This window comes from Neopsephotus bourkii, unplaced genomic scaffold (assembly GCF_033783945.1).
Source record: "Neopsephotus bourkii isolate Nb327-2 ecotype Australia unplaced genomic scaffold, CSIRO-AGI_Nbou_v1 NB_1526, whole genome shotgun sequence".
Taxonomy (NCBI): Eukaryota; Metazoa; Chordata; class Aves; order Psittaciformes; family Psittacidae; genus Neopsephotus; species Neopsephotus bourkii.
Window position 1 is genome coordinate 7,033,767 of NW_026902002.1, and position 15,573 is coordinate 7,049,339.

Consider the following 15,573-nt stretch of genomic DNA (forward strand, 5'->3'; position numbering starts at 1 on the left):
TCTCCCACTCCTCCAGCCTTTCCCCTACTCCCACGGGTCAAGCCTTCCCCATGCTGTGGGACATGATTCCCTGTTCCCACAGCCACCCAAGGAGCAGGACCCCTGGCATGAGATGGTGACACCTGAGCACGCTCCCATACCCCTGTGTGCCCCGTGTTGGGATGTACGACAAAGGGGAAGGGAGGTTACTGGGTGCACTGCTCCTGGCACAGGGTGGGGGAACTGAGACCGTGCACACTCATAGCACCCAGCCCCCACCAGGCAGGGCCCTTTCCCAGCCCAGGACAGCGGGTGGGAAGGAACACTTCCTGCTCCTCCTCCTCGGGGAGGGAGAGAGAGGGAGGGCAACTGGTGGAGCCTTTAAAAGCTGGGCGCGGGCACTGCACCCAGTGTTGAGATCATGCCCGGATCAGGCCCAGCCACGGCATCGCTGGAGCCAGGTGAGCCCTATGACACTTGGGTCCCCCTGCGCCTTCTTTCCCCCACTACAGCCCCTTCCCTCTGCCCCAGGACCCCTCGTTCTGTCCCCACCCCACAGTGGGCACCATCTCCTTGAAGCCTGTCCTGGCTTCCCCATCTGCCCATCCTCTGTTCCTCCACCCATCTGTGATTCACCCACACTCCCTGAAAATGGGGCCCGGGGCGGGCTGGTACCAGTACCAGCCTCTTGTCCCCAGTCCATGCCCACCCAGCAGCAGAGCACAGAACAGGGTCCCCTCCTGTCCCTCCTGCCCAGAAATGCACTTGGCTTTTGCGCTGGTGAAGATTGGTCTGGGATGAGGAACTTTTAAGGACACATGAGCTGGAGGCAGCATCTGGCAGCTGCTGACCCTATAGCCACCCTCACAGCTGCCCTGTAAAAATGGGGTTCATCCCTTATGGGGCTCTCTGGGCAGGGTCAGGTGGGACCAAGGGGCTGCCAGCCAGGTAGGCTGCTACTCTTTACCTCTCCTTCTCTTCCTCACTCCCCACCTCTCCTCTCAGGCCTCACGGGGTCCCTGAACCAGGGTCAAGCCCAGACTTACGGCACCAGCAGGAGCCTGGTGGCCCCACAGCACCCTGGCACCCTGGACCAGACCTACCTGGATGAACGCATCAGCATCCCCAAGGGTGGTGGGGTACGTGCTGCCAGGCTGGCACCTCCATCTGAGTGTAGGCAGAGACTGAGCAAGGAGTTGGGACTGCAGGGAGCTGGAGGTGGGGAGGCAGAGGGAGTGGGAGAGATACCTAGGATGTGCCCCAGGGACCTCAGTGTCCCCAGACCGTGCTCAGGCAAATCAGAGCCCCAGGGTGAACATTTCCACACTTAAAGGTTTCCAGGTTGGGAAACTGAGGCAAGGAGTGAGGTGCTACCCAGCCGTAGGCATCACCCCATTGCCCACACACCACCTGTGCCCAGCCCAGTGAGGATCCCCCAGGCTGGCTGTGTCACACCAGCCCTCCCCATCCCCATCCGGTCCTGGGGGATGAAAGGGAGAAGGGGAAGAATCGGGGCTTTCCCTGTCGGGAAGGATGGTGAAAGCAGGGCTCGGCAGCAGGATCCCATGAGGTGCAATAAACCCTGCCCGACAGCCCAGAAACCCCCTGCACGTCACTGTCCAACCTGCCCCTGGGTGGGACGGCGATCTTGCTGTCCCCTTGGCACTGCTGCTAACAGAGAGGGGCTGGGGGTGGCAGTTCCCTCCCCAGAGCAGAAGAGGGAAACATCCCATGTGCGAAATGCACCCGTGCGGGCAGCGCTGCGCTTCCCAGCACCGCGCTAAAGGGGATCGGGAGTGCAATTGGGAAACGCTGGTTTCGAGCAGGAACTCTTTGCTCTGATCTGCTGCCTCTTCCCAGGCCGGTTTCAGCTTTAGGAAGCTCTGGGCTTTCACCGGTCCCGGCTTCCTCATGAGCATCGCCTACCTGGACCCGGGCAACGTGGAGTCAGACCTGCAGTGCGGGGCTGTGGCGGGGTTCAAGGTGAGCCCTGGGCCTCCCCGGCCCCGGCGTCAGGAAGCAGTTGGGGCTTTCACAACTTTTCCTGTGCCAACGGCCACCCAGCCCCATGGCTTCCCCTGCATGGGAAGTGGGAACGGGGCAGGGTGGGGGGGGGCCTTGGCCCAGGTGGAGGGCACCCAGGGGTGTGAGAGGGCAACTCCTCTGCCTGGGGACCACCTCCAGCCTCTGTGGGCTCCTCTCCCCGTGTCCCTGGGCTGGCTGCTCCTGTGTCCTTGCTGAGAGCCCCGGGTGGCCACATCCCCCCCGGTGCCCAGCTCTCGCTGCCTCCCTCCTGCCCCCCCAGCTGCTGTGGGTGCTGCTGTGGGCCACCATCCTGGGGCTGCTGTGCCAGCGCCTGGCCATCCGGCTGGGAGTGGTGACGGGGAAGGACCTGGGTGAGATCTGCTACCTCTATTACCCCAAGGTGAGCACCACAGGGAGCCCCGCTGGGGTCATCGCAGAGGGGGACCCCGCTCTTGGGCTGGTGATGATCCTGGCAGGATGGAGAGGAGCAGGAAGATGCCGTGAGGGCCTCACCTCTCCCAGGAACTCTCCAAAGCTCTTCCACCTCCAGTGCCCTCTATCTAGCACCCACACACCCCTGCAGCACGGGGCGGCACACGGAGGGGGAAGCCGTTCCCTCGGTGTCCTGGTCCAATGTAGGGACACACGAGCGCGTCCCCCGGGGGCTGAGCCCTGCTCTTGTGGCAGCAACGCGCAGCAGGGACGCAGGGCGAGCCTGGGCATGCTGGTGCAGGAGGTTGGAGGGGCCCGGGCGGGTGTCATAGGGCAAAGGAGGTGGGGAGCTAGGGATCCCATCTAGGTGGCAGGATCCTGATGGGGGGAAAGGAGTGATGAGGTGATGGCTGAGTGACAGGTCCCCAAAAGGAGGGCTGGATACATCCCTCTGCCCTGTCTGGACATGGTGTCCAGACAATCCTCAGCTCCCACTGGGGCAAGGATGGGGAGGGGGGTGCAGGCTGTGATTGAGGATCCATCTTGCACACTAAGATTGTCATGGAAGAGGTTGCTGCTTTGGGTGGCCTGCCAGAGCCTGGGGACAGGGGTCTCCACCCTGGACATTGCCCCAGCTTGCCCAGGGCCAAGCCTTGCTGTGGGTTCAAGCACCTCAATGCCCCTGTCCCTCCAGGTGCCCCGTGTACTGCTGTGGCTCATGATCGAGATCGCCATCATCGGCTCTGACATGCAGGAGGTGATCGGGACAGCCATCGCCTTCAGCCTGCTCTCGGCCGGCCGGTGAGCTGATCCACGGGGAGCCCCCAGCCTCTCCTGGGGTTCCACTGCGCTGAGGGGCATGTGTCTAACAGCCCACCCTTGCCCTCCCGCAGCATCCCCCTCTGGGGTGGGGTCCTCATCACCATCATGGACACCCTCTTCTTCCTCTTCCTCGACAAGTACGGTGAGTGCCGTGCAGGCGGGATGAGGGGATGCTCACCCGCGCAGCCCTGGTGCCCACGTGGCACTGGTGTGCCTGGCTCTGCCCCACCGCATCTCTCAACCCCTCTAGGGCTCCGCAAACTGGAGGCTTTCTTTGGCCTCCTCATCACCATCATGGCCCTGACTTTTGGCTACGAGGTGAAAGGGGGAGCTGGGGACACCCCTTTCCCTGCAGGGCACTGGCAGGGGACCCTTGTGGTGCATCCCCACTGGCACTGGCCTGCAGCGGTATTAGGGGGCAGCTTACAGTGCTCTTTCCCACCGGTCCCCAGTATGTGATGGTGAGGCCAGGGCAGGTGGAGGTCCTGAAAGGCATTTTCCTGCCCTACTGCTCGGGCTGCGGGCGAGAGGAGCTGCTCCAGGCTGTGGGCATTGTTGGTGCCATCATTATGCCCCATAACATCTTCCTCCACTCCTCCCTGGTCAAGGTGAGACCAAGGCACTGCCATGGGCGCTGCCATGGGCACTGCCACCCGGGGTGTCTCAGGGGACACTTGGTGGGGACCAGCTGATCCTGGCTCGCCCAGGACATCCCCATTCAGGACAGGGATGCTCACCTGACCCTGTGGCACCCGTGTCACCTACCGTACCCAGACACGGGACATCGACCGGTCCAAGAAGGAGGCAGTGCAAGAGGCCAACATGTATTTCCTGACTGAATCCTGCCTGGCACTCTTCATCTCCTTTCTCATCAACCTCTTTGTCATGGCTGTTTTTGGTGAGGCTTTCTACCACCAGCGCAACGAGGATGTGGTGAGTGTCCACCACAGGGAGGTGTCTGCTTTGCCAGGCTGTGTAAACAGGCAGGGTGAGCATCCCTTGAAAAATGGGTGTCCTCATCCCCTGAGACACGGTATACGAGAGGCCCTGTGTCTGGGGGGGCTACCAGGTGGCCATCCCGCTTGTACCCACTGTGTGCATTGCAGCACAACAAGTGCGTCAACAGCAGTGTCAGCCACTACGCCAGCATCTTCCCCACCAACAACGAGACGGTCTCTGTGGATATCTATCAGGGGGTGAGTGGCTCCAGGCTGTACCCCGCAGGCATCCGTACCCATCTGGGTGACACAGTGCTTCCCTGGGGTTGGGGGCTGCAGTGACACTGCTGGAAGGCTGGGAGTCCATGGGGGTGCCTGGGGTGGGGAACGCTTTGGGGTCCCCATGGGAGTTTTCCCATACAGGGCGTCATCCTGGGCTGCTATTTTGGGGCAGTGGCGCTGTACATCTGGGCCATCGGGATCCTGGCGGCGGGACAGAGCTCCACCATGACCGGGACCTATGCGGGGCAGTTCGTCATGGAGGTGAGGGATGGGGTGCTTGGATTCTGGCCCTTGGAACACGGGGAGCAGCTAGGGGGGACCACGGGCTATTTGGCAGAGGGAATTGCCCTCCATTCCTTCAGGGAGCTGAGCATGGAGCGCTGCCCGCCCCCTGGGTGGCAGCTTGCTGGCACCAAGGTCCCCAGGAGGTGGGATGGGGACAGTGCCCACCCATTGCCGCGGCATGGCTACCTCCGGCCCCTGCGGCACTCCCCCAGAGGCACCCTGTGGGTGCCCCACACATTGCCTCAATGGGATCTTTCGCTTAATGAGCTGGAGCTGACATCTAGCGGGGCCCAGCAGCGCTGCAAGGGCCCGCTCGGCGCCCTGGCACGGGTAAGGGAGCGATGGTCACCCCGTTCCTGCGAGCAAGGGTTGGGGGGGGCGCACAGGCCTGGTGCCCCAGGCACGGTGAGAGGCGAGGTCGCGGGTTTCGCCGTGTCCCCAGGGCTTCCTGCAGCTCCGCTGGTCCCGCTTCACCCGGGTGCTCTTCACCCGCTCCTTCGCCATCCTGCCCACTGTCTTTGTGGCCGCCTTCAGGGATGTCAGCCACCTCACGGGCATGAATGACCTGCTCAACGTCCTGCAGAGCATCCTGGTAAGGACGGGGTGGGGGGGGCATTACCTGCCCCCCAACACCCCAGCCTGGTGGCTGTGTCCCCCTCACCTCTCTCTCCTTCCAGCTGCCCTTTGCTGTCCTGCCTGTCCTCACCTTCACCAGCCTGCGCCCGCTCATGCAGGACTTCACCAATGGCCTGTGAGTGCTAGGGTAGGGGGTTCCAGCTGCAGGCACCCCCCCTTTGGCCCATCCTTCCCCCCCAAACCATGCCATGGGGGCAGCTGCTGTATGGGCATTAGGGGAGGATGCTCATTCCCACCGGCCCGGGGCAGCCAGAGCAGGTATCAGATACTAGGACAATTAGATCCTAATTAGATAGCAGGAAAAAATCTTCACTGTGTGGGTAGTGAGAGAGTGGCACAGGTTGCCCAGAGAAGCTGTGGCTGCCCCATCCCTGGCAGTGTTTAGGGCCAGCTTGGACTGGGCTTGGAGCAATCTGGTCTAGTGGAAGGTGTGGGCATGTGGGTTAGAACTAGATGATCTTTAAGGTTGCTACCAACCTAAACCATTCTATGACAGACCCCATAACTGAACTCTCCATCCTCACCCCAATGCCATGTCCAGCCCCCTTGGGCATCCCTGGGTGCTTAGCATCCCTCTGGCACTGGCAGCCCTGCATTTGGAGGGTGGACAAAGCCCATGCCTGGAGCCCCATGGCAGGGATGTAGTATGGCTGTGGAGAGCAGAGATGGCCCATTTGGAATCTTGCTCACCTACAAACCCAGGTCTCGCAGACTACTGTGCCTGGTGGCACACGGGGTGGGTGCTCTGCCCCTGTGCTGATGCTCGCTCCCTGCCCGCAGCCCAGGGAAGGTGCTGATGACTCTCATCACTGGGCTGGTCTGTGCCATCAATGTCTACTTCGTGGTGGACTTCCTGCCCACGCTGCGGGGCCTGGGCTACTACATCCCCCTGAGCCTGCTGTTGGTCGCCTACGTGGTCTTCATCACCTACCTGGTAGGGCTGGAACGGTGGGAAGGGGCAGCGGGGTGGGGAACAGCATCCTCGTGGGTGCCCAAAGACCTGCCCTTTTTGCGCCCCCAGATCTGGACATGCAGCGTCGCACACGGAGCCCGGTTCCTGGCCGGAGGCCATCATGACCGGTTCAGCTTTGGCGTCTCCCTCGACTCACAGGCACTGGCAAGGACCCAGTAACAGCGCAGGGTCCCTGCCCAGCACAGTCCCCCCGCACTGATTTGATGCCACACCAAGCCCCGGGCTGATGTTCCGTCAGGACGTGCACCCATCAAGGAACTGATTAGAAGCCGGGCAACCCTTCCCCCAAGTTTTTAGACTCCCCCTGCTCCCACCCCAGTTCAGGCTTTGCTGGTCCAAGCTGGATGCGGGATGGGAAGTGCCCCCAGCCCTTGGAACAGAGGCTTCCGCGAATGAACCGCCCCGGCTCATTAGTGCCGGGAACCGCCGGCCCCCGGGGACCGCTAATTACCGCCTGGGACCGCTAATTACCACCCGGGACCGCTAATCGCCTCCCGGGACCGCTAACCAGCCCTCACCGCCGGCGGACGGCAGGGCCAGCCCCGGGGAGCCGAGACCTCCAGTCCCACTGCCGGGCATCGACCGGAGCCCCACGGGGGGGTCCTCAACTCGGGAGGGGCGGCTGATAAACGGCGTTCTTGTGACCTGCACTCAGCCTCTCTGCTGCTGCGCGCATGGGGCGGAGAGGGGAGGGGACCACCACGGCCCCCCCCCCCCCCATAGCCCTGGTCGGGTGCTTTGCCCAGGGTTGGGGTTGGATAGACCGGGGCGCGGGATCTCAGCCCCAGCTCCCTGCATTCCCGTGGGGGCGCTTCTCTGTGCCCTTCCCGCCCCGGATGCCCCGTTTCCCGCCTGCCGGCACCGCCGGATGCAGATGCGGGGCCGCTCGGGTGCCCCTCGGGGGGATCCGTCCGTCCCCCCCCCTTCACTTCCCTCGGCCCCGCGCTCCGGGTTGGGGGGGTTCTGCCGCGCTTCGCCCCCCGCCGCGGCCCGCACTTGCGAGACGTTCCCTGGCTGTTTCAAGGCTCCCCCCTCTCCCCAGCCACCCCCGTCCCCCAAAATCCTCGCTTCCCAACCCCCCCCCCGGCCAGGAGGTGGATGGGGGAATTGGGAGGGCAGGACCCCCCCCAACCTCTCCCGCCCCCCCCTCGGGGAAGGGGACACCCCCCACCCTCCCGGGGGCCGCGCTTGTTTATGTGAAGAATTTCCCCTTCCTTAAAAGGGCGATGCCGGCCGGGGTGGGGCGGTGCCTCCCCCGCCTCCGCGTTGGTCCGGCCTCGCAATGCTTGAAGGAGGAGCCGGAGCGGTGGGGCCCACCGAAAGGCGGGAGTCGGGCCCCCCCCGCCATCGAGCACAGCAGCCCCCGGGCCTGGCGAGCAGGAGCAGGGGGACCCCGGTGCATGTGCCCGGGGCTGTAGGGCCGGGAGGGCGCGGGACTGGGAGCGGAGGAGCGCAGGGCCCAGCCCCACGGCGCGGCTGGGGTCTGGAAATGCCCTCAGGGCTGTTGCCTGCGAGATCGTTTTCCTCCACGGGGGACCCCCAACCCGGGGTCCCTCAGTGCAAGTCCCGGTACTTTCCTCCTCGGTGCTCACAGCCTCCGTGTCCGTTCGGTTACCCTGCAGCCCCTGGACGAGAACAACATCGCCCTAAGCTTCTCAGCTGCCTGATGTGCTGCGCAGGCAGCAAAACGGGGAGCGATGCTCCAACCGCTGCCGGAGGCGTCGGGCCTGGAGACTTCGCTAATTGCGATAATTAGAGGCCAGGCAGGGACTGGTTGAACTGGGGTTGGTGCCTGTACAGTGCTGATCGCTCAGGGAAGAAAAGGATTCTGCCAGGAAAACATGGGTCCTGGAGGGGAGAGTGTGTGGTGTCCGCTGCTGCTCCCATGGTGAGCAGCATCCCTGACACCCGGGGGAGCCCGCTGGGATGAGGCCCGTGTCCTGCCTGGCTTCACCAGGGCCGAAGGAGCTGCCCAGGTCAGCCCAGAAGAGAGTGGGGGAAGAAGCACAGCCTCTTCCATTCTCTTCCTCCTGCGTGGTCGGGCGCAGTGCTGGCCTGGGCAGGGAAACCGGCTCCCCTCTGCCTGGCTCTGTTTATGGGGCAGGGAATCCAAGGCCCGGCCTCTCACTAGAGCAGGCGGCAGGATGGGCGTCCCGGTTTCCAGCAGCAGCTTGGGCCCTCCCTGGTTGTCTCGGGATGCAAAGGGGGTCCTGCAGAGCCTGGGGCATGGGAGCTACAGGTGTGAACCTTCTGCTTCCACCGCCCGCCTGGTCCTGCAGCATCCCAGTTCCTGATGCCAGAAGCATTTTCCAGCGGGGTCACCTATAGGTTACGTGTTGTGCTCCGAGCTGTCAGGGGAACAAGTTCTGTGTCCCAATGGCTGCTCCCACAGCACGGGGAGAGACCCTGATCCCGCCCCCAGACCAGAAAGGCCGATCTCAGCCCCTGAAGTTCCCAAACCCGCAGCTGGGAGAGGGGGAGAGGCTCCGGACAAGCTCAGACGCGGGATTTACAAACTGCTCTCCCGCACCTCTTGCTTCCCACGGGCAGCGCTGACCGAGGGAACAGCACCTCCTGCCACCGAGGTGCCGAGGGACCGGCTGGAAACCTCCCTCCCTGGTGCCTGCGGGCAACGGGGAACAAGGCTGGGGGGGAAGGGGCTGGGCAATGCCAGCACATGGGGCACTGGGAGGGGACGACACAAGGTTGTCTTGAGAAGATCGTTGCGTTCTTAAGCTCCCGCTAAAAGCTGCTCATCGGGAACCACCTGGAAAGAGCCACGAAGGCAGGAAGGGAGGCTCTGCAGGAGAAAATACCTGTGTCGATGATAAAATCTGTATTAATTCACCGAATAAGTGGCGAATTGCAATAAAAAAGACTGTTACTGTTGCGGTCCCCCGGCACCTGCAGCCTTCACACTCTCCTGGCAATGGGGAATGAGCCCGGCGGGTGGGGGACGCGGACCCCCCAGTCTGGAGCCGCAGGGTCCAGGGGTCTGTGCTCCAGGGGATACCCAAGCATCCGGGGGGAGGGTGGCTGCAGTGGGATGGGGGCTGCCTGCTGGGGGGAGGAATGACCCCCTCTCCATTACCCGTGAGTGTGGGTGCGTGTCAGGGACTCCCGTTCGACCACCGAAGAGCAAGGGACGGTTCCTTCCCCTCCAAACCGCGTCCCCTGGTGGCGGGGCGGCTGCGGGGAGGCGGAGGTGGGAGGAGGAGGCAGGCGGCCCCCCCCTCTCCAGCGTTGCCCTTTTAAGGGGTTCCTTGAAACCGCGCCCGGGTTCCATGTTTGCGGCCCCAGCCCGGGCGGAGGAAACTCCATGTTGTAACAAAGTTTCCTCCGCGGCGCCGCTCCCGCGCCCGCCGCCCCGCGCCGCCGCCGGACCCCGCCCCGCCTCCCCCCCCCCCGGGGGGCCGCGCCGGGGGGGGCCACCCCCTCCCACCCCCCCCCCTCCCCGGCGCCCATGGAGCACCAGTCCATCATCGCCCAGGTTAGCAGGGAGGAGGGGAGCGCCCCGCTGCAGGAGAAAGGTAACGCGGGGGGTGGGGGGAGGTATCCCTGCCCCCACGGTGCGGGGAGGCGGGGGGAGGTCCCCGGGGTCTCCGGTACCGGGAGGGGGGCCTGCTCCCGGGGGGTGTGATGAGCTGCCGGCAGCCTCAGCCGGCCCCTGCGCGTCCCGCTGCCACAGGGCTGGAAGGGGATGCGCGGGGGGGGCTGGTGCGCGGGGTTATCCGTACCGCTTCCCCCCCCCCGAATCCCGTCGGTGACCCCGGGGTACTGGGGGCGCTGCTCAGGCCCCGGCGCTCTGTGTTTCTGCGCGGTTTCCTCCGGAGCCGGACGGACGGGGGGGGGTGTTGCACGCAGCGCCAGTGGGGATACTGGAGCAGGCAGGGAGCCGAGCGCAGGGCACACGCTACAGATCGGCGCCCCCCTTCCCCTGCGCGCCCTCCTTGCGGCGCAGGGTGGTTGGTGGGGAGCGCTGCCCGTCCTGCTGCGCGCCCGCCTGGGGAGCTGGCAGGGCCGGGGCTGGGGGGGAAAGCGGGGGAACGGGCCCCGACCCCATCGGAGAGCTCCCTGCTATGGGCCGCCCCACAGGCCTCAGGGGGCAGAACCAGGGGGACCTGCAGCTCCCGGCCCGGGCTGGCGGCAGGATCCAGCCCGCGGGGCCGGTAGGGAAGGGGCTGGAGCGGCCGCGCTGCCCGCCGAGCCCAGGGCTGGCAGGAGCTGCCTCTCTGCCTCAGTTTCCCCTTGATCCGCCAATGGGGGCCGCGGGAACGGCGCCCAGGGGCGGGCACTTCGCCCTGATTGGTTTCTCACGTCCGGTACGCTCGAGTTGGCCAATGAGGAATGGGGGCAGGCTGGGGGCGGGAAACAAAGCGGCTGTAAGCCCCGCCTCCCGCGGCGATGCCTCGCCCCCTCGCCCCCACCCCCCCCGGGCCACCCACCGGCGTGAGCCCGCGCCTGGCGGCCGGGACCGGCCGGGGTCCAACAGCGGCCCCGACCCTGGGGCTGCTGCTGCCGAGCCCGCAGCTGTGCCGGGGCTGCCCACGGGGGTCTCCCGTGCAGGGGATCGCGGCCGGGCAGGCTCCCGCGGGTGGTCTCCAGACACTTGTGTCCGCGGCACTGCCCTGGCGCCGGTGCTCGGTGCGGCAGGAAGAGCGTCCGGATGGGTGCTGGGGCTGATACGGGCGCGGGGGGCGTCGGGCAGAGGAGGGGCATACCCCAGTGTCCTGAGCCCAGCTCACCCACCCTCTCCTCACTGTGCTGGGGCTTGGGGGACCCCCAGGGGTGCCCCTCACCCTCAACCCCTCCACACAGGTACCCAGGCCCTTGCCACCAAGAAGCCACGGAGCCGCAGCATTCTCCAGTCCCTCTTCTGCTGCCTGTGCCGCGATGATGGGGAGCCCTGTGCTGGCACCCCTGGTGCCCCGCTGCTGGTGGAGGAGAATGGGGCGCTGCCCAAGGTACCCCCCCCTCACCCAGCCTGGCTGTCCTCGTGGTTCCCCTGTGCCGGGATGTGGAGCTAAATGGGCTCCCCCACTCGGGGTGGGCAGGAGGGTAGGGGGTGCTTCTCACCACCCCATTGACCCCAAAGCTTGCCTGTCTGCCCATGCCACAGGCTGCTGCCAAACACCTTCTGCCTGAGATCAAGCCGCAGGATGCTAGCAAACTGTGCGTGGTCATCGACCTGGATGAGACACTGGTGCACAGCTCTTTCAAGGTGGGGAACACCCCGACCCCCTTCCTGCTCCTTGCCCCACCTGCCCTGTCCCTCCTTTTCCTCCCTGTACCTCTAAGTGGTGCCCAGCAGCCGGCAAAGCCCCACTGGGTCGGCTGGGGTGTCCCCGTGAGGGTCTGGCGGAGGGCAGGCAGCACTTGGGCAGGGGGTTCCCACCCAGTGCTGACCCTGCTGTGCGCTCCCCAGCCGGTGAACAACGCCGACTTCATCATCCCGGTGGAAATCGATGGCATCATGCACCAGGTAACGGGAGAAGCAGGGTGCCTGGAGGGTGGGGGGCACAGCACCTGCTGCCCCTTCCCCGATGACTGCACCGAGGGCAGATGGGGCATCAGGGTGCCGGGGTGGGGAAGTGAGGGGGAATCCTGGTGTGGTGCCCTGCGGGAGTGGCTGGTCCCGGGTTCAAGTAATCCAGGATAGGCTGTGATCTGGGCAGTCAGCCTGTTCTTGGTTACTTGGCTCTGGAGCCAGCCAGATGCTTCACCTGGATGTACCAGCGGGGCCGTGGCATCCCTCACCCCACAAGGAGCAGCCCCCATGCAGGCAGCCCTCTGTCCCCCTTCCCCAGTATGGAGCCGCTGGCTGCGCGTGGGGACATGGGTGATCCCCGGGGGTGGGCATGAGGATGCTGGGGGTAGGGGTAGGGGTGCCCGTGGCGCATGCCCGCTGCCCTGTGCCCACAGGTGTATGTGCTCAAGCGGCCACACGTGGATGAGTTCCTGCAGCGCATGGGTGAGCTCTTCGAGTGCGTACTCTTCACTGCCAGCCTGGCCAAGGTGCGTGCCCTCCTCTCCCCAGCCACACATCAGGTGGCACAACACCCATGGGCAGTGCTGCCCCTGTGTCCCCTGCCTACCGCAGGCAGTGCCAGCATCAGGCAGCGCTGTCCGCCTGCCCCTCCATGGTGCTGCCCAGGGAAACCGAGGCACTGGGTGAGCTGGTGCCAGTGGAGAGCAGGCTGCCATCGTCACCATGGGGTGGGCATGGTGGCACGGCACATCCTGCTGACCCCCGCCCCACGCCTGCAGTATGCGGACCCCGTGGCCGACCTGCTGGATAAATGGGGGGCTTTCCGGGCACGGCTTTTCCGGGAATCCTGTGTCTTCCATCGGGGCAACTACGTGAAGGACCTGAGCCGCCTGGGCCGTGACCTGCGCCGTATCATCATCGTGGACAACTCGCCCGCATCCTATATCTTCCACCCCGATAACGCCGTATGTACTGCCGGGGTGAGGCTGGGGGGGGGGTAATGGAGATGAGGGGCAGGCCCCCCTCAGCCGCTGCCCTCCCACAGGTGCCGGTGGCCTCCTGGTTCGATAACATGGCAGACACGGAGCTGCTGGACCTGCTGCCCTTCTTCGAGAGGCTCAGCAAGGTGGAGGACGTGTACGCAGTGCTCAAGAAGCAGCGGACTAATAGCTAGTGCCCCCCACCGCTGCAGGTGCTGTGGCAGCCGGGTGCCTTGTGTTAGGGGGGAAAGTATCCCCCGGTGTGCCCCCACCATCATCCTTGGGTGCCCTCCCTGTCTGCTGGTGGTGGGAGACGTGGGTGCCCCATCCAGGGAGGTGGGTGTCCCCTTCCCAGGGAGGAGGAGGGCTGTGGGTGCCCCGCTGCCTTGCTGTGCTGAGGACCTGCTGGGGAGGGTCCCAGTCCTCCCCCACTGTCCCCCCCCAACCTGTGTCCTCCCTCCCCAGAATGGTTCTCAGGTCCTTTTCCCCTCCGTGTCCCCCCAAATCGGGGGGTGGGGGGGTCAGCAGCTGCTGCTTTCCACTGCCTTTGGGTGGGACTGGCCTCCCCCATCTGGGCTCTGCCCACTGAGGGGGGGCTGGCGGCCCTCAGTCCCTATGTTCAGGGGGTGCGGATGGGTTGATCCCTTGCCACCCCCTTGAGAAGTGGGGGAGTCTGCTTGGCCTTGGTGCATAGGGCTTCCACCATACCCTGGACTCTGCCTGGGTGCAGCCCATCACCTCGGGGGGGCACGTCCTTACCCCCCTCGTGCCTTTTGCTGCTCCCTGCCTAGGGGGTGTGTTCTGGGGGGCAGCCCAGCCTCAGGGCTGAGCCCCTGGCCACAAATGCCCCCCCCCACCATGTGCCTTGGGACACCACGGTCTCTGTGCCCCCCTCCCAGCCCTGCAAGGGCTGTGCCTCCTATTTCACCCCTTCCAACTTTGGGGTTTTCCCATGGGGGGGAGCCTGGTGGCCTTACCCCCCCCCCATCCAGTTCTACTGTGTCATGGGAGCCACTCCATTCGCCAATGGGGGGGGGCACAGCACCCCCATCCATCTGCAGCTGCGCCAAAGGCTGCAAGCCCCGGGGGGAGCAACAACCCCTACCAGCATTAGTATGCCCCCCCCAGCTGGGGCAGGGTGGGGGGCACTGAGGACCCCCTTCCCTGCAGGCTGGGTGTTACCCTGACCCCCATGGGGCCAGGCTCATGCCAGGGTGCCCCCAGCCTTGAGGGGCTCTCAGGGAGGGTTCATGGGGGGCCAAGCCCGGCCAGGCCGTTTTTAGCATTGCAATATGGACAATGGCAAGTATCGTTTTAGGGGGAAAAACAACGGTTTCCCAAGACAATTATGGGTGCCTTTTTACCGCTGTGCCATGGGGGGGGGGGGACGGACTATGTCATGTGAGGGGTTTTAGCTCTGCGGTGCTGTCCATCCGGCTCATGCCGGCATTGCCCTTCTCCCAGCATTGGGTGCTGGGGGCAGGCAGGGGTGCCCCCTGGGCCTGCCTGCACCCCTGCACCCCCCCCCCCCCGGGCCTCATCCTGCCCCTCCGGGAGGGTTGAACTCAGCACTTTATATTAGACAAGTCAAACGGCACCAGCGAAACCTCCTGCCCAGCGAGCACCCATGGGTGCTGCAGCACCCGGGGAGCACAGCCCCACCCCGGGCACCCTTAGGGGGCGGGGGTGGTATGGGGGGGCTGGGGGACCAGATCCAAGTGCCTTCATGTGATTAAAGCTGTCAAACCATCTTGGAAAAGGGAGTCCTGTGTCTGTGTGGGTCACTGGTGGGGGGGCAGAGAGCCCGTGGATCCCATAAGTTGCCCTGGGAAGCTGTGGAATGCTGCAGGTCAGGCTGCAGGGTTGGTGGGGGGGGGGGTCACCTCTTGTTCCAAGGGGGCACAGTGATGTTCCACCCTGCTGCCATGACAACCGTATCCTAACCCCTTCCTCTCCCCCTGGAAGAAAGACCATGGGGATAGGTTTCCTGCCCCTGAAAAGGGGGGGGGGGGCAGAATTTACTGTGTGTGCTCTGCCCCCAGCTTTGGGGGGTGATGGGGTGGGGGTTCGTAAGTGCTTCCTTCCTCACTGTCCTCTCAATAGGGTGTCAGATCTGGAGGTCACTCCATAACCCACCCTGTGCAGTGTGCTGCCAGCATACAGGCAGCGGGGTGCTGGGGGCTGTCTTAGCTGCCTCCTCCATACCCTCGCTGGCCCTGTGCCTCCCCTCATTAGCGAGGTCTCCATCTTCCCCTATGGCTGCACTAATTACTGAGCTCATTAGTGGCCCAGCGTGTCCAGCTGGGGGCCCAGGGAGGGGGTGAGAGCTCTGGGGTCCCCCCTCGTGCTGTACCATCGGGATACAGCCCTGGGACACGGAGCGGAGCGTGGCCACCCGGGTGTCACCCCCCATCCTGCACCCCTCCGGAGGCTCTGCAGCCGGGTAAAGGTCCCATGGGGGACACTGGTGGGGGTGCACAGAGTGGGAGCTGGGTGGAATGGTTATGGGTGTTTAGGGGTCCAGCAGTAGCAGAGCCCATCCCTGTGGCATCAGGGCCCCTTGTTTGTGGCTGACGCCTCCATGGCTTGGGTCAGCTCATTGCTATCGCTTCAGGGATCCCTGGGGAGGGAATGCAGGCAGGGTTTGAGGCTCACCGCAACCCAGCCCTGGCACCAGGGTGATGGGCAGGGTGTGGGATGCTCCTGGCGCTCATGGCCAGGGCTGCTGGCTCA

At 64.9% G+C, this 15,573-nt stretch overlaps 2 protein-coding genes across 2 annotated transcripts; both read left to right on the forward strand.

Moving 5' to 3' along the window:
* Positions 1-285: 285 nt before the first annotated feature.
* SLC11A1 (solute carrier family 11 member 1) lies at positions 286-6,539 on the forward strand. The gene is made up of 15 exons (XM_061370182.1): positions 286-440; positions 985-1,118; positions 1,840-1,962; positions 2,285-2,404; positions 3,131-3,237; positions 3,330-3,400; positions 3,509-3,576; positions 3,711-3,866; positions 4,033-4,191; positions 4,365-4,454; positions 4,620-4,739; positions 5,206-5,355; positions 5,441-5,514; positions 6,180-6,333; positions 6,421-6,539. Exons 1-15 carry the CDS (start codon positions 401-403, stop codon positions 6,529-6,531), a joined length of 1,677 nt encoding a protein of 558 aa, XP_061226166.1. The 5' UTR covers positions 286-400; the 3' UTR covers positions 6,532-6,539.
* Positions 6,540-9,762: 3,223 nt separating this feature from the next.
* Positions 9,763-13,055, forward strand: CTDSP1 (CTD small phosphatase 1). Its single transcript, XM_061370185.1, has 7 exons — positions 9,763-9,902; positions 11,191-11,336; positions 11,492-11,593; positions 11,798-11,854; positions 12,295-12,387; positions 12,640-12,825; positions 12,906-13,055. The coding sequence occupies exons 1-7, from the start codon at positions 9,836-9,838 to the stop codon at positions 13,032-13,034; spliced, it is 780 nt and encodes a 259-aa protein (XP_061226169.1). The 5' UTR covers positions 9,763-9,835; the 3' UTR covers positions 13,035-13,055.
* The last annotated feature ends 2,518 nt before the right edge of the window (positions 13,056-15,573 follow it).

Coding starts and splice junctions, on each gene's coding strand:
- CTDSP1 (XM_061370185.1), top strand. CDS start 9,836: ATGGAGCACCAGTCCATCATCGCCCAGGTTAGCAGGGAGGAGGGGAGC. Junction 12,388..12,639: donor TCACTGCCAGCCTGGCCAAG/GTGCGTGCCCTC, acceptor CCACGCCTGCAG/TATGCGGACCCCGTGGCCGA. Junction 12,826..12,905: donor TCTTCCACCCCGATAACGCC/GTATGTACTGCC, acceptor GCCCTCCCACAG/GTGCCGGTGGCCTCCTGGTT.
- SLC11A1 (XM_061370182.1), top strand. CDS start 401: ATGCCCGGATCAGGCCCAGCCACGGCATCGCTGGAGCCAG. Junction 441..984: donor CACGGCATCGCTGGAGCCAG/GTGAGCCCTATG, acceptor CTCTCCTCTCAG/GCCTCACGGGGTCCCTGAAC. Junction 4,192..4,364: donor ACCAGCGCAACGAGGATGTG/GTGAGTGTCCAC, acceptor TGTGCATTGCAG/CACAACAAGTGCGTCAACAG.